Genomic DNA, 18,231 nt, shown 5'->3' on the forward strand with positions numbered 1-18,231 from the left:
ATATAGGTCTCTGGAGATTCTAGAATCAAAGCAATGCCCAGGGAAAGAGAGTCACCAAATTCCAGCCAAACAAGCAGAGTTCCTGGCTTTCTGCATAGGCATCAGTACATTTCAGATCTTAAATTTACACTAAAATTACCTTAAATTAAAATTTGCATCTTAAATTTATGAAAAATAAAATAAAATCCTCATGTAGAACTCGATTTCGAGAGCACTGAGGAAAAAATTCACCTTTTTGTAATGGAGAATTACTATTTACTCTCTACCCACATTCCTGATCTCTCTCACATACAACCCTGTGAGCCCGGTGACCTCTGAGGCCTACCTGTGTCGCATCAGCATTGAGAACGCCCCTTTTACAGACTAGCAAAGGCCCTACAAGGCCAGAGCTCGTGTCCTTGATTGGTTCAACGGCTGAGAAGTAAAGATAAGTCAGACAGGGTGGGTCATCAGCTGTTGGGCTGACACTTTCAGGCACCGTCCATCTGTATGTGAAGATCTCACCTGGCTTAACATGTGCCCCTGGCTTCAGAAATCCTGTGGAGACAAGTAAAACAGCTACTCAAAGCAACAGCCAGGAATGAGAAACTTGTCAGACTGGGTCTTCCAGCTCAGGGTGCGTCTCTGTCTGATGATGTGCTTTGTGGAAGGACAGGTGTTTCCACTGTATCCTATCAGAGAGGTCAGTGCCACCATCTGCTGTTTTATGAGATAGATGCTTATATCAAAGGACTATCTTCTTCACAGTTTATACTTAATATCTTCATAGATTCTACTTCTTACTCAAATCTCAAGTTTAGCAAATATTAAAAGAATGATAATTGTCTTTAAATTATCTTTAAGACTGATAATTGCCCATTTATATATAAATGTAAATCCATAAAATATCATCTAATACCTTCTATGATGTGGAATTTATTATATTTGGGCCTTTAGAGGATACCCCAAGAAGTTAAACAAGAGACCTACATTTAAAGAGTTTTAAATCTAGAAGGTTAAACTAGGAAATAACCCAAATAACTACAAGTTAGAGGAGGTAAGCAAAGGCACAAGGTAACAAAGCTGGTAAAAGGCAGATCTGGGATTAAACCTAGGGCTGATTCCAAAGACTTTTTACTTGACCCTCACATTGTATTGTCAAATGAACACATTGCATCTCTTCAACTAGACTGAGGCCAGAGACTTCCTGCATTTTGTTTGTCCAGGGCTTGCAAACAGGTACACAGAAAGTTTTCTGAGATAAACAATAGAAATGTAGACATTTCAGCTGTCTTTAGGGTTCTTTCTGCAAAAGTCATCGTGAGCATTTTGACCAAGGAAGAGAATGTGGGCACAGGAGACATTGCTGCAGTGGGCAGGGGGTGCGGGGTGGGGGAGACTAGGGAATGGGGAATACTGCCTCCACCCTTTCCTTCTCTGTTCCCTCCCCAGCACCACAAAGCCTGCTCTGGACTGGGACCAGCCTCATACGTGGGAATAAAGAAGTATCTCAGGAGTCATGGTATCTACTATAGCGATGAGAAAGGCTTCCCACACAGCCAGGATTTCCCAAGAACAGTATCATGAATGGAAGGATAGTTCCTGTAGCCAATGGGTAGAAGCTGCTTTTCTTACATGTAGACAGCCTGTGTTACATACTCTGTGATTGGGGGATACATATATGATGGTAAGCCCACAAAAGTTTTAAATAAATATTTGCCCATAGAGACAAAGCAAAGCCCATGTGTAAGAGTTTCATTTCAATAAAACGTTGGAAATCAGATTTTCCCCTTAGCCTTACCCAGAGAATCCCATGCAACTACAGCAGAAAACTCTCCATCTTAGAGAAGTGGGTGAGGCTGTGAAAGTAGCCCACTTTGAGATTTATTATGTTACTGAGAGTAAAGGAATGGCATTAACGTTTCCTAAATATCTACTGTGCGCCAGATCCTGTCCTGAATTCTGTCTGAAGTGAAGTGATAGTCTCTCAGTTGTGTCCGACTCTTTGTGACCCCATTGACTATATGTAGCCCCCAGGCTCCTCTATCTATGGAATTCTCCACAAAAGAATACTGGAGTGGATAGCCATTCTCTTCCCCAGGGGATCTTCCTGACCCAGGGATTGAACCCAGGTCTCCTGCATTGCAGGCAGATTCTTTACTGTCTGAGCCACCAAGGAAGCCCATGTATCCCTTCCCAAAGCCCTGTGAGGTGAGCATAATTCCCTGCACTTGATAGAGGAGAAGTGTAAGGTTCAGAAAGTTGAAATAGCTGCTCAAGCTCACAGGACTGGCAAGTAAAGGGCCCAGTATCCTCCCCAGTCACAGACTAGGACTTACCATCTACGTTTGGGGCTGCATCAGAAGCTTTGTCATAGATCACACCATGGGGCAAAATACTGTAGACCTTGTCAGCTTTGTTGGCAAATGTCACTAATAAAGTGTCACCTACCTCTGCCTTGATGACGGGACCTGAGAAATGTTGAGAGAAGAAGGGAGAAGAGATGAAAAGAGACAGAGAAGTGAATGGGAGCAGAAGAGTCATTCCCTGTTAGATTACATGCCCCACTGAAACATCTCCCTCGTTCCAAACGTGACAGATGATTTCACTGTACCCAGAATTCCAAGGTGGGCTTCTGCCTCAGAGAATCGCTTTCTTCGAGTAAAAGTTGCATCAACATACTCTGTGTACCGAGCCTTCCAGTATTTCCCTCCTATTCTGTTGTTGCCTTGTGTGAAGTAGAGCTCAGAGTCACTGTGGGAAAAGAAGGGAGTTGACTAGGAATATACCTCTGCACATCCATAATTAAGTGCCTTAATTATGAAGCTTTATTGTATTGTCTCTAGGCCATTCATCCACCCATCTCCCCAGAAAAGATAGCACAGTCTTCAGCCAAGTTCCCAGAAATAGTCGACCAGCCTTAAAATTCTTCAGAAGCTGTTTGGTGCTCAAGCTCATTTCTCTCTTAGCCATTGTACTTTCTTCCCCAGAGGTCCAGCAACCGAAGGAGGCATAGGTAAACTCCTTACTTACCAATACTGGAGTCCCAGATGGTGTCCTACAAAGTAACAAAGAGCTAACTGTTTTCTTTGCAGAATGAGCATCCCTCTATCTCTTGCTGATGTCAATATGAATAGTCTCTGCAAATAGTAAGCTCTGATATCTGGCATGATTAAGGAATGGAGTATCTAGTTAATCAAGTAGTTTAATCAGTGGAGTTACCATATAAACTATATATACAAAATACCAAATTTCAAACTTGTGAAATACAATAATGTAACTTCCAACTAGTACTATCCCTCCTCTGCTTCTGTCAGTGGTACCACCACTCTTGCAGACATGCCAGCTGTGTCTTCTTTTTCTGCCTCTTCCTCTTTTCTTGTTCATTCTGACTTTGTAACCTTTTATTTTGCACCCTTCCTTTTCTTCACCTTTATTTCGTCTTTTCCTTTCCTTTCTTCCCACAACCCACTCTACATGTGTGTGCTCCTCGCCTTGTGTTTAGACCATAGTATGAACCTCCTATCTATCCATGCAGCATCCTCTATCTTACATTGGCTCCCTTGAGTTTTTTTCTAAGCATACGCACTGATATTCCAAAACCTTTAAAATAGTCATTTTCATTGTCATTTTTTCTGCTCCAAAATCTTCAGTTGCTTCCAGTTGCCAATCAAATAAAGTTCAAACAGACTGGAGGACCTCTGCAAAGGATATCTGGTTTGCTCCAGGCCTCTCTCCACTGCTCTGTGTAAGTGCTCATGCCCCATGCAAATCCCTCACATGTCATTCACTCTGATCTAATCACTCTGCTTTACTTATGGCAGATGCTTTGCATTAACCCCTGCATCTAAAATTTCCCTGTCTTTGCAATTCACTTACATAAATTCTATCATTCAAAAGACCTACTTAAGTTTCACTTCCTTTGTGACGTATTTCTGGCTATCTTAGCTCTCTCTAAATGCCCAGACAACTTACTGTCTGGACAGCTTATCTTAATCTTATCTGTAACTTGCAAAGTCACTTCTCTTCTGCTGTATATTCAGCTTCTTTCTGTACCTGAGATCGGGAACATTATCTTAGACCTTCCTGCATCTCTCATGTCACTTAGTACATTGTGTTTTCACATATTACATTAAATATCCATTGAATATAGCTTAATATTTCATATTTTATACGGTGCTTTCTAATTTTGGAAGGCTTCTAAGACATAATTCTCAATGTTAATTTTCACTATTCTGTTTATGGGAAAATACTAGTCAATAGGGAATGTTGATATCAAAGAGTTTTTCACAGGTGGTCCACACAAATTCTTCAGGCAAGGTTAAAGGTTGTCACTTTGGTGGAAGAATGAATGAAATTTATAATGAAAGAAACAAAAGGAATCTTATTCATCACAAAGACAATTTTTTAAACATTCCCTCAAACATGAAAAGGATTACAGGGTAAGAGCAATACTTGTTGATATCATACTGTATATTTTGTAATGCTTCCCTAGACATATTTGTATATGATCCTACAATTAAAGCTACAGGGGTCTTCATCCACTTAATAAATTGTTAGATTCGATTTGAAAAATATTACATGCTATGGAAGCCCAGAGAAAATTACTCAGATGTCAGGGAGACTTTACTTAAGAAGTTACAGCAGAGTTAGATTTTGAAGGGGGAAAGTGGCATTGTACTGGACAGGGAAGAATATGAAGTCTGAGCAGAAGGGGCTTCACTTATATCAGGCTGTCCTTGAACCAAAAAGGGTAACCTTCCTTGGCTATTTCATCTCCACTGAGAGTCCTGACTTATTCCCTTTTCAAAGTCGTCTGCTTAATATGTGTAAGACCTTAGTCTGTTCTCTGTCAGCTTAGTACTTCTCATGGCACTTAATGCTGCAGCTTGCACATAGTAGATGCTCCTGAAGTGTTTGATGGATGAATAGATGAATCTAGTGCTTTGATTTGGCCAGCAAATCATAAAGCAATAAATAGTTCAGTTCAGTTCAGTCACTCAGTCGTATCCAACTCTTTGTGACCCCATGGATGGCAACACGCCAGGCCTCCCTGTCCATCACCAACTCCCGGAGTTTACCCAAACTCAAGTCCATTGAGTCGGTGATGCCATCCAACCATCTCATCCTCTGTTGTCTCCTTCTCCTCCTGCCCTCAACCTTTCCCAACATCAGGGTCTTTTCAAACGAGTCAGCTCTTCATATCAGGTGGCCAAAGTATTGGAGTTTCAGCTTCAGCATCAGTCCTTCCAATGAATATTCAGGACTGATTTCTTCTAGGATTGACTGTTTAGAACTCCTTGCAGTCCAAGGGACTCTCAAGAGTCTTCTCCAACACCACAGTTCAAAAGCATCAATTCTTCAGAGCTCAGCTTTCTTTATAGTCCAACTCTCACATCCATACATGACTACTGGAAAAACCATAGCTCTGAGATACTCTGCATTTATCTGCAGTATATACAGTTGTATATACAATTCTAAGCAGGATGTACATTATGGGACTCAGAGCTTCTTAAATGATGCCATTATGCCATCTATGCAGTATGTACTCATAAGAACAGTGCCTGGAACACAAATGAGATCGCAGCAAAAAGTCTAACAGATGTCTCTCTTATCAGAGGCTTAGAAACATCAGCAAAGAGAGCTTACCTGCCAGAGGCATTTAGGGGAAGACCACTGAATTTGTCATAACCTTGAGGACCATAATCCCAAAGAATTTTTTCAGCTGCTATGAAGTAGCGCCTCTGTTGACCCTTCATCTTGGGGTGAGAAATACCACTTTTGCAGTTACCAACATTGTATTGCCCCAGCATGCCAGCTATAAAACAGAGGAAAACCAAGAGCCAATGTATAAATACTCCAAAAGCAATCAGAGAGGAAGAATAGACTGACTTATTTGAATTCATGAACATTTAAAACTTTTGTACAGAAAGTAGGACCGTAAACAAAATTAAAAGTAAAAATAAACAGTGGGAAGAGGAGTGTTTTAACATATATGACAAAAGATTAATATGTAACTATCTTTGATAAAAAAGAAAAAAGTAAATATTTCAATAGAAAATGAGCAAAACATTTATAGGTTATTCACAAAAGAAATACTATTGGCCCAAGAACAAACAAAAAAAAAGTTAAACCTAATAGTAATCAAGTGATACTGTTGTCAGTTATCAAATGGTAAAGTTTGGAAAGAATATACATTTGTATATGAAGGTCTAGAAAATAGGGAAGATATTCATTAAAATGTGACACCATTATCTCTAGAGGTGATTGCTAATTTTAAAATTGAATTATACATATCTTCCAATTTTAAACATTTTTTCCAAGACTATGGACAATTCAGTAAATGTATTTCGGTAATGTATTCCAACTTATGTCTACAACTACTGGCCAAATTTAAGAATCTAATTTCAAATGGCTGCTAATGCCTTGATTTTAAAACTAATTTCTTCTCAAATTTAAGGATCTTCTGTGGAGAACACTTACAATCTACCCTTTTAGGGAATTTCAAGTATACAACACAGTATTTTTGATAGTAGTCACCATTAGATCTCGAGGACCATTTGTCTTGCATAACTGAAACTTTGTATTCTTTGAGATCTCAAGTGTTCTCAACATCACCAGCTTCACAAAGTTTACCTATGTGAGGTAATTGATATATTAATTAGCTTGTGTGTAGTTTAAAAAGTTTATACCTTATATCAAAACATCAAGAAATTTATATACAATTCCTGTTTGTCAATTATACATCAATGAAGTCTGGAGTGGGGGTGGAGAATAGTAACTGTCATGTTCATCTTTGTCTTTTCAGGAGAGTGTCTGATACATATTAACTGAGCAACTCAATATTTGCTGAATTGAATTTACCTGGAATAACCCAGTGGACAAATGTGAGGTTTGCTTTAAGGTTGAGGGGAATAAAAAATGTGTTATGAAAGCAGCCCTGAAGTGCTGCACAGCTGTCCTTGTGGTGACTGTGTGTAGTTAGGATCCAAACTGAATCATACATTATTTACTCCATGTTTATCCAACTGATAACATTTTCTTTTTCTCTTCTTAGGCCAAACCTTTAATATATCATAACTTTAATGTTGCCAATGTTTCTTAACTGGCATCCAGTAGCCAGAATCTCTCCATTGAGTCTTCTCTGCATAAAGACATATTTAGCTCCCTAAATCTTCCTAAATCACTTGTGTCTAATGATCTAAAAGGGCTCACTATTACCTTCCAGGGGCTTCCCAGGTAGTGTTAATGGTCAAGAACCTGCCTGCCAATGCAGGAGAAGTAATATAGTGAGTTCAGTCCCTGGGTTGGGAAGATCCCCCTGGAGGAGGGCATGGCAACCCAGTCCAGTATTCTTGCCTGGAGAATCCCACAGACAGAGGAACCTGATGGACTGTAGTCCATAGCGTCGCCAAGAGTCAACACAACTGAAGGGACTCAGCATGTACGCACGCATCACCTTCCAGATGTTCCTTAGCCTTGCCATTCAAAACTGCTCCCCTGAGGCCCAAACTGCCTCTCTAAAACTTCTGCTTCATCACTCCTCTGACTTGAACCTGAGGCCAGCTAAGTAGACTTATTCCATGTAGACTGGTCCCAAGGAACCTGGACCGAATCATTCAACAGGTATTTAAGTCAACAAATGCTTATCTTTCACCTTTCAAAGGATTTTGCACCTGTCACTGGATTCTGTCTCAATATAAAGAACTCTCATGGAGCAGCCCAGAGATGAAACAGGCTGCTACAATTACTAGGCTGGGGTTATACACACCACTCTATATAAAATAGATCATCAACAAGGCCTACTGTAGAGCACAGGTAACTATACTCAGTACTCTGTAATATGGGAAACTTACATGGGAAAAGAATCTGAAAAAGAATGGATATTTGAATACGTATAACTCATTTTTCTGTACACCTGAAACTAACACATCATACATAAATCAATTATACTCCAATATAAAATTTTTTAAAAAATTTTAAAGAGATGTCCAAAAGGGAATTCAAGAATTGGATAGGGAGGTGGCCCAGATTATCTAGAAATCCCTTTCTGGTTGGACCAGATTATCTGTAAATTCTAATTTCTGATTGTAAATTTTATTCTATTTATAATTGCCCATGTGTTTTTCCCAGTTTTTGTTGCTTCCCCTACTTGGAAAGCCTTTTTCTTCTTCCTCATCTATCAAATTCTTACCCATATTTCTAGGCTCAGATTAGGGACCCCCTCATTAGGTAGCCTTTCTGACTGTTCCAGTAAAGTGACAAAGCTCAAGAACATTTATCATTCTGCCTCAAATTTTATTCATTTTGTAAATGTATAACTATGTTTAACTACTAGATTCCAGGTTCCAGGAAGGTCTTATCAATTTTTTCAATCACCTCTTACCTGGTTCATAAGTAGGTAATTAATTAATAAATATCTGTCAATAAGATGCCAAATAGGCATTATACATTTTCCTATGTTTAATATTAATTGTAATAAATATAACACAGACAAAAATCCATCCAATAGCATGCACTGAATGAACACCGTTGACTGTGTGGTTTAATTGTGCCATTGTAACCATTTCCACACTGGCCTCATCCTTTTTACCTTGGAGGTGATCACTGACTTGGCAGGTTATCATCCACTTTCCAGGATTCTCAACTATCATTTCTATTGTCAGGAAGGTGGCTGGGAACAGGTTGACGACATCAGTCCGATGCCCTCTGCTGATGAAGGTGTTACCATAAAAATAGATGGAATGGATGTCTATCTCATTCCCCATCCCAAATAGGTGCCAGGACACTGATTCACCAACGCACATATCAGGTTCAGGGAAGTTTCCAAAGAGGTATCCATTGAGCGCTGAAAAACAGAAACACCGGTGAAAGACACTCGCCTGCAGAGCCCAGCAGAACCAGAAACAATGGTAATACATACTCTAGCACAGCTGAACAACTAGCACAGATCACTGGGTTGTAATATTTTTGTGCAGAAAAAAACGTGGCTTCTTTGATAAAATGCAGTCCCCAAAGGAATGAAAAGCATTAGTCTTTTTAAGAGAAAAGCACTCAATAAAAGTGATCAGCAATAGGAACACAGCCTGAGCTGCTCTGTGAACACAATGAGATCAGGAGTAAACCAAAGTGCTGTTTATAATTCAGGACAGCTTGGCCACCTCCTACTTCCACCTCTATTTGCATATTTACCATCCCCACTGGATCTGTTCTGTGTAACTAGAAACCCTGTCTTACCTCACGTTGGGAAAGCTGACATATAGTAGCTATTTAAGTGACAAAAGCATTCAGCAAGAAGAAAAAGAAATGATTAGAAGGGAGGAATGAGGCAGTTCAGTTCAGTTCAGTCACTCAGTTGTGCCCAATTCTTTGCGAACCCATGGACTGCACCACGCCAGGCTTCCCTGTCCATCACCAACTACTGGAGCTTGCTCAAACTCATGTCCATCCAGTAGGTGATGCCATCAACCATCTCATCCTCTGTCATCCCCTTCTCCTCCTTCCCTCAATCTTTCCCAGCATCAGGGTCTTTTCAAATGAATCAGCTCTTCACATTAGGTGGCCAGAGTATTGGAGTTTCAGCTTCAGCATCAGTCCTTCCAACGAATATATTCAGGACTGGTCTCCTTTAGGATGGACTGGATCTCCTTGCAGTCCAGGGACTCTCAAGAGTCTTCTCCAACACCACAGTTCAAAAGCATCAATTCTTCAGTGGTCAGCTTTCTTTATGGTCTAACTCTCACATTCATACATGACTACTGGAAAAACCATAGCTTTGACTAGATGGACCTTTGTTGGCAAAGTAATGTCTCTTCTTTTTAATACGCTGTCTATGTTGGTCAAAACTTTTCTTCCAAGGAGCAAGCGTCTTTTAATTTCATGGCTACAGTCACCACCTGCAGTGATTTCGGAGCCCGAAAAAATAAAGTCTGACATTGTTTCCACTGTTTCCCCATCTATTTGCCCTGAAGTGATGGGACCAGATGCCTTGATCTTAGTTTTCTGAATGTTGAATTTTAAGCCAGCTTAAAGGAATGATGCACGTTATTATTTATTTTTTTTTTTGCCATTTCTCCCATCCCCATCCCCTGCCTGTTGTAACCACCAGTTTGATCTCTGAATCTATGAGCTTGGTTTTGAGGAGTTTGCTTGTTTGTTAGATTCCACATATAAAAAAGATAATACAGCATTTGCCTTCTGTGTCTGACTTATTTCACTTAGCATAATGCCCTAAAAGTCCATCATGCTGTTGCGAATGGAGAGACCATTCTTTTTTTATGGCTGAATATTCCACTTAATATTCCTTTATTATAGGCCACAATTTCTTTATCCATTCATCCATGAGTGGACACAGGCTGTTTCCGTATATTGGCCATTGTTAAAAAAAAAAAAAAATGCTGCAGTGAACATGGAGGGGAGTGTATGTCCTTTTGAATCAGTGTTTTCATTTTCTTCAGATAAATACCCATGAGTAGAATTGCTGGATCATATGTTAGGTTTTTATTTTTAGTCTTATCAGGCAACTCTATACTGATTTTCATAGTGGTTACACCAATTTACATTAGTTATTTCTTGATAATCGCCATTCTAACAGGTATGAGATGATATTTCATTGTGGTTTTGATTTGCATTTCCCTGATGAGTAATGATGTTGAGCATCTTTTCACGTACCTATTGGCCATCTGTATTTCTTATTTAGAAAAATATCTATTCAGATATTCTGTTCATTTTTTAAATAGGGTTGTATGGCTTTTTGCTACTGAATTGTATGAGTTCTTTATATATTTTGGATATTATTTCCTTATCAGATATATGATTTGCAAATATTTTCTCCCATTCAGTTGGTTGCTTTTCCTCAGTGATGTTTCCTTTGCTGTGTAGAAGTTTTTAGTTTGAAATAGTTCTACTTGTTTATTTTTGGTTTTATTGCTTTTGCTTTGGTGTCAGATTCAAAAAAATCACTACCAAGACCTATGTCAAGCAGCTTACCACCTATGTTTTCTTATAGTAGTTCTATACTTTCAGATCTTACTTTCAAGTCTTTAATCCAACTTGAGTTAATTTTTGCATATATGTAAGATAGTGGTCCAGTTTCACTCTTTTGCCTGTGGCTGTTCAATTTTCCCAACACCATTTATTGAAGAGACTGTCCTTTTCCTCCTATATATACTTGCACAGGCTTATTTCATGGCTCTCTATTCTGTTCCATTGATCTCTGTGTCTGTTTTTATGCCAATATCGAATTAGTATCAGTTTAGTTCGGTTCAGTCGCTCAGTCACATTCGACTCTTTGCAACCCCATGAACCGCAGCATGCCAGGCCTCCCTGTCCATCACTAACTCCCAGAGTCCACCCAAACCCATGTCCATCGAGTCGGTGATGCCATCCAACCATCTCATCCTCTGTCATCCCCTTCTCCTCCTGCCCTCAATCTTTCCCAACATCAGGGTCTTTTCAAATGAGTCAGCTCTTCGCATCAGCTCTTTCCATCAGCCCTTCACATTCAGCTTCAGCATCAGTCCTTCCAATGAATATTCAGGACTGATTTCCTTTAGGATGGACTGGTTGGATCTCCTTGCAGTCTAAGGGACTCTCAAGAGTCTTCTCCAACACCACAGTTCAAAAGCATCAATTCTTCAGCCCTCAGCTTTCTTTATAGTCCAAATCTCACATCCATACATGACCACTGGAAAAACCATAGCCTTGACTGCTGCTGCTGCTGCTGCTGCTAAGTCGCTTCAGTCATGTCCGACTCTATGCGACCCAATGGACGGCAGCCCACCAGGCTCCCCCGTCCCTGGGATTCTCCAGGCAAGAACACTGGAGTGGGTTGCCATTTCCTTCTCCAATGCATGAAAGTGAAAAGTGAAAGTGAAGTCTCTCAGTCGTGTCCGACTCTTCGAGACCCCATGAACTGCAGCCTACCAGGCTCCTCCGTCCATGGGATTTTCCAGGCAAGAGTACTGGAGTGGGGTGCCATTGCCTTCTCCGATAGCCTTGACTAGATGGACCTTTTTTGACAAAGTAATGTCTCTGTTTTTAATATGCTGTCTAGGTTGGTCATAACTTTCCTTCCAAGGAGTAAGCGTCTTTTAATTTCATGGCTGCAATCACCATCTGCAGTGATTTGGGAGCCTAGAAAAATAAAGTCAACCACTGTTTCCAGTGTTTCCCCATCTATTTCCCATGAAGTGATGGGACCAGATGCCATGATCTTTGTTTTCCAAATGTTAAGTTTTAAGCCAACTTTTTCACTCTCCTCTTTCACTTTCATCAAGAGGCTCTTTAGTTCCTCTTCACTTTCTGCCATAAGGGTGGTGTCATCTGCATATCTGAGGTTATTGATATTTCTCCCAGTACTCTTGATTCCAGCTTGTGCTTCCTCCAGCCCATCGTTTCTCATGATGTACTCTGCATATAAGTTAAATAAGCAGGGTGACAATATACAGCCTTGACGTACTACTTTTCCTATTTGGAACCAGTCTGTTGTTCCATGTCCAGTTCTAAATGTTACTTCCTGACCTGCACACAGGTTTCTCAAGAGGCAGGTCAGGTGGTCTGGTATTCCCATCTCTTTAAGAATTTTCCACAATTTATTGTGATCCACATAGTCAAAGGCTTTGGCATAGTCAATAGAGCAGAAATAGATGTTTGAATTAGTATAGTCTTGTAATAAAATCAAGGAGCATGATGCCTCTAGCTTTGTTCTTTTTCAAGATTGTTTTGGCTATTCAGGGTCTTTAGTGGTTCCATACAAATTTTAGATTGTTTTTTCTATTTTTGTAAAAATGATATACCATTGAGATTGAAATAGGGATTTCACTGTGTCTGTAGACTGCCTTGAATATTTTAACAATGAGTATTTTAACAATATTAATTCATCTAACCCATGGACACAAAATATCTTTCCATTTATTTGTGTCTTCTTAAATTTTTTTATTAATATCATAGTTTTCAATATATGGGGTTTTCACCTCTTTGGTTAAATTTATTCCTAGATATTTTATTCCTTTTGATGAAATTGTAAATGAGACTGCTTTCTTAACTTCTCTTTCAGATAATTCATTATTAATGTAAAGAAATGCAACAGATTTTTGTGTATTGATTTTATATCCCTCTAATTTACTGGAGTCTTTAGCTTTTCTATATGTAATGTGTCATCTGCAAATAGAAACAGTTACTTCTTTGTTTCAGATTTGGATGATTTTTATTTCTTTTCCTTGCCTAACTGCTCTGGCTAGGACTTCCAACACCATGTTGAATCAAAGTGGCAAGAGTGTGCATCCTTCCCTTGTTCCTGACCTTAGAGGATTAGCTTTCAGCTTTTGCCATTGAGTATAACCTTAGCTGTGTGCTTGTCATATATGGTCTTTATTATGTTAAGGTGTGTTCCATTTATACTCTGTTAAGGGTTTTTATCCTAAATAGGTGTTGAATTTTGTCAGATACTTTTTCTATGTCTATTGTGATAATCATATATTTATATGCTTAATTTTATTATTGTGGCATACAACTTTAATGGATTTGTGGAAGCTGAATTATCCTTTCATACTTGGAATAAATCTCACTTAATCATGGTTATGAAACTTTTAATGTATCGCTGAATCTGGCTTGCTGATATTTTGTCGAGAATTTTTACATCTATGTTCATCAGGAATATTAGCCTGTATTTTTTCTATTTTTGTGTGGCATCCTTGTTTGGTTTCGGTATCAACACAATGCTGGTTTCATAAAACATGTTTGGAAGAGTTTCTCCCTCTTCTGTTTTTTGGAAGATTCTGAGAAGAATTGGTATTAATTCTTCTTTGAATGCTTGATGGAATTAACTAAAGAAGCCATCTGTTCCTGGACTTTTGTTACTTGGAAGGTTTTTGATTACTGATTACTACTTTCTATTAATCAGTCTGTTAAGAGTCTATTCCATCATGATTCAGTCTTGGTGGGCTGTATGTTTCTAGGAACTTATGCATTTCTTATAGGTTATCCAACATGTTGGCATATATTTGTTCATGGTAATTTCTTATGATCCTTTGTGTTTCTCATCTTTCATTTCTGATTTTGTTTATTTGAGTTCTTTCTCTTTTTTCTTAGTGAGTCTAATTAAATATTTTCGTGTCTATTTCATTTTTGTTTTGCCCTTTCTGCTCTGCTGCTGCTGCTAAGTCACTTCAGTCGTGTCCGACTCTGTGCGACCCCATAGACGGCAGCCCACTAGGCTCTTCTGTCCCTGGGATTCTCCAGGCAAGAATACTGGAGTGGGTTGCCATTTCCTTCTCCAATGCATGAAAGTGAAAAGTGAAAGTGAAGTCACTCAGTCGTGCCCGACTCTTAGCGACCCCATGGACTGCAGCCTACCAGGCTCCTCCATCCATGGGATTTTCCAGGCAAGAGTACTGGAGTGGAGTGCCATTGCTTTCTGCTCTAATTTTCTTTATTTCCTTTCTTCTAGTAATTTTTGGCCCAATTTGTTCTTTTTCTAGTTTTTTAGGTGTAAAGTTAGCTTGCTTACTTGAAACTTTTCTTGTTTTCTGAGATAGGCATTTATTAATATGAACTTCCCCCTTAGAATTCTTTTTGCTGTATCCCATAAAATTTTATATATTACATTTCCATTTTCATTTGTTTCAAGCTTTTTAAAAATTTCTTTTTAGAGTTCTTATTCAACCTATTGACTGTTCAGTAACATGCTGTTTAATTCCACATGTTTGTAAATTTTCTAGTTTTATTCATATAATTAATTTCTAGCCCATTGTGGTCAGAAAAGATGCTTGATGTGATTTCAGTTCTCTTAAGTGTATTAAGACTTATCTGTGGCCTAACACGGATAAGGCAATGGCACCCCACTCCAGTACTCTTGCCTGGAAAATCCCAGGGACGGGGGAGCCTGGTGGGCTGCCATCTATGGTGTCACACAGAGTCAGACACGACTGAAGTGACTTAGCAGTAGCAGTGGCCTAACATATGATCTGTCTTAAAAAATGTTCCATGTGCTCTTGAGAACGATGAGTATCCTATTGGTTTTGGATGGAATGTTCTATAAATATCTGTTAAGTCCATCTGATCTAACATGTTGTTTAACACCAGTATTTCTTAATTGATTTTCTTTCTGGACACCTACATTGATATAAGTAGGGTATGAAAGTACTTTGCCATTATGTATTGCTGTCTGTTTTGCCCTTTATGCCTGTTAATATTTGCTTTATATATATATATAAGTTCTCCTATATTGGGTGCATGAATATTTTAAATGTTATCTATTCTTGTTGAATTTACCACTTTATAATTATGTACACCATTCTTGGTATCCTATTATAGCCTTTGTTTTAAAGTCAATTGAAAGTCTGATATAAGTGTAGCTACTCCACCTTTATTTTGGTTTCTATTTGCATGGGATAGTTTTTTCTATCCATTCAGTGTCCATCTATATGTGTCCTTAAAATTAAAGTGTGTCTCCTGTAGGTAATGTAATAGATAGGTCTTGGCTTGGTTGTTGTTGCTGTTTAATCTATTTAGTCCCTCTGTGTCTTTTGATTTGAGAATGTAGTCTATTTACATTTAATTGCTGATAAGTGTGGGCTTATTACCATTTTGTTCATTGCTCTCCGTTCTTTCGTCTCCTCTCTGTTCCTTTCTTCTTCTTTGCTCTCTTTCTTTGCTTTAGATTCTGACTGGTATTATGTTTCATCACTTTCTTATTATTCTCATCACTAAGTTATAAATCTTGGAAAGCTCGGTTTGCTATTTCTGTGTGTTTTGTATCCCTTGTAGTGCCAGATACACAAAAGACAGTTGGTATGTACTTGATAACATGGGAGACACTCACCATGCATTTTATTACTTCTCTGGAAAACAGCATCTTTTTTGTCAACTGAATCAGGATCAGTGCAGAATTGTCTGATATTTTCATCGAGGTACCAGCTTTGATTCTCATCCACAAGAGTAAACATTATAACAAACTCCCGGTCTACATCAGTCCTTGTTCCTGAATAGCTGTGCAGGATACCTATCAGGAACATTAAAGGAGTAGGAAAAGTTCAAAATGAACTAAACCAAGATGAGCTTTTCTTTCTGTCAATAGTATCGGATAAATGTGAAGATTTTTAAAGACCTATGTCTACAAGAGTAACCCACAACATAAAAGCAGTGAAGGGCTTTGATGGAAATGACAGAACCATGTAAAAGTCATGAAACAGAAATTCTCACAACCACAGACTTGGAAACCTGGCTATCCTTAAAAGATATACTTTATTGATAAAAATAGATATATTAAATCAGTTAATAGAGTACAAAGTAGCAAGGTGATTATGTGGGTGAAATAATAAAGCAAAGCATCCCTGGTTATTTGAGTACATTTTACACTTTCCTGTGTGTGGTGTCCGTGTGTAGTTTTTGCATATAGGTTTCAGAATGCGATGATGGTTTTAGGCAGAAGTCTGAGTTATTGTCCCTGCTATGGATCTTCTATGTTAGGAGAATTTCTTTACTCTTACAGAAAGTTAGGAAGAAGAGACACACTTTGTGTGATGCAAGGCGGGTGGGCAAGACAAGACCTGAAGACTATATTCACTTTTCAGCACACTTGGGAAGAGGTTTCTAGGCATCTTACCTTCTTTGCATACCAGCAGTGGGCCAATTAGCCCAGAACAGATGTCCTTAGGGGCATCAATATGTGAATGGTACACCCAAGTCAGGCAGTTTGCATCTGCTGGGGCAGGAGCATATTCTTCTCTCACTGGCCAGACGTAGGTATAGTTTTTGCCAGGAGGAACCATGTCATCATCCTTGTTCCTTCCAGATGTTCCATCTGGATACAGGGCTCCTTTCAAGAAAAATGAAACAGTTAAAACACAGAGATCACACATTATAGTGGAAAGAGCTAGAGCTTTGAAATCAAACATGTATCAGCTAAAATTTATTTGCTACGGGATTTAAGACTTGTTACTTAAATTCTCACTGCCTTGTTTTTCTACCAATAAATCTGGAATCCACCCCACAGAGATGTAAGAACTATATGAGGCACTGTATATTGTGTCCTGCAGAGTCAGATACTTAGTAAATTTTTAAGTGAAGATTAAGAAAAGGTATGCAAGAATACACAGAAGAATTATACCAAAAAGATCTTAATGACTTAGATAACCACAATGGTGTGGTCACCTAGAGCCAGACATCTTGGTCTATGAAGTCAAGTGGGCCTCAGGAAACATTACTGCAAACGAAGCTAGTGGAGGTTATAGAATTCTAACTGAGCTATTTAAAATCCTAAAAGATGATGCTGTTAATTAAAGTGCTGCACTCAATACACCAGCAAATTTGAAAACTCAGCAATGGCTACAAGTCTGGAAAAGACTGGTTTTCATTCTAATCCCGAAGAAGAGCAATACCAAAGAATATTCACAGTAACAGACAATTGTGCTCATTTCACATGTTAGTAAGATTGTGCTCAAAATTCTTCAAGCTAGACTTAAGCAGTATGTGAACTGAGAGCTTCTAGATGTACAAGCTGGGCTTAGAAAAGGCAGAAGAACCAGAGATCAAATTGCCAACATAAATTAAATCATAGAGAAAGCAAGGGAATTCCAGAAAAACATCTACTTCTGCTTCATTGACTACATGAAAGCCTTTGACTTGACTGTGGGGATCACAACAAACTGAAGAAAATTCTTAAAGAGATGCGAATATCAAATTTACCTGTCTCCTGAGAAACCTGTGTGTGGGCCAAGAAGCAACAGTTAGAACATTACACTGATCAATGGACTGATTCAAAATGGGGAAAGGAGTACATCAAGGCTGTATATTGTCACCTTGTGTATTTGTGCAGAGAATATCAAGTCAAAGGCTGGGCTGGATGAAGCACAAGCTGGAATCAAGATTGCCAGGAGAAATATCAACAGCCTCAGATATGCAGATGACACCACCCTAATGGCAGAAAGCAAAGAGGAACTAAAGAACCTCTAATGAAAGTGAAAGACAAAAGTAAAACACTTGGCTTAAAACTCAATTTTCAAAAAACTAACGTCATGGCATTTGTGCTCATCACTTTACGGCAAACAGATGGGGAAAAAATGGAAATAGTGGCAGATTTTCTTTTCTTGGGCTCCAAAATCACTGTAGACAGTGACTGTAGCCATGAAATTAAAAGACATCAGCTCCTTGGAAGGAAAGCTATGACAAACCTGGACAGCGTATTAAAAAGCAGAGTCATCATTTTTCCCACAAAGGTCCATCTAGTCAAAGCAATGTTTTTTTTCAGTC

At 38.8% G+C, this 18,231-nt stretch overlaps 1 protein-coding gene across 1 annotated transcript in view; it reads right to left on the minus strand.

The window, feature by feature from the left end:
* Positions 1-18,231, minus strand: part of HEPHL1 (hephaestin like 1) — a 91,601-nt gene that overhangs the window by 41,863 nt on the left and 31,507 nt on the right. The window contains exons 3-9 of the mRNA NM_001192511.3: positions 16,586-16,798; positions 15,803-15,982; positions 8,573-8,827; positions 5,629-5,797; positions 2,594-2,733; positions 2,319-2,450; positions 326-537 (exon numbers count right to left, since the gene is read on the minus strand). Coding sequence (NP_001179440.2) covers positions 326-537; positions 2,319-2,450; positions 2,594-2,733; positions 5,629-5,797; positions 8,573-8,827; positions 15,803-15,982; positions 16,586-16,798 — 1,301 coding nt within the window. The remainder of the gene's footprint in view (positions 1-325; positions 538-2,318; positions 2,451-2,593; positions 2,734-5,628; positions 5,798-8,572; positions 8,828-15,802; positions 15,983-16,585; positions 16,799-18,231) is intronic.

This window comes from Bos taurus, chromosome 29 (genome assembly GCF_002263795.3).
Source record: "Bos taurus isolate L1 Dominette 01449 registration number 42190680 breed Hereford chromosome 29, ARS-UCD2.0, whole genome shotgun sequence".
NCBI classification, from domain to species: Eukaryota; Metazoa; Chordata; class Mammalia; order Artiodactyla; family Bovidae; genus Bos; species Bos taurus.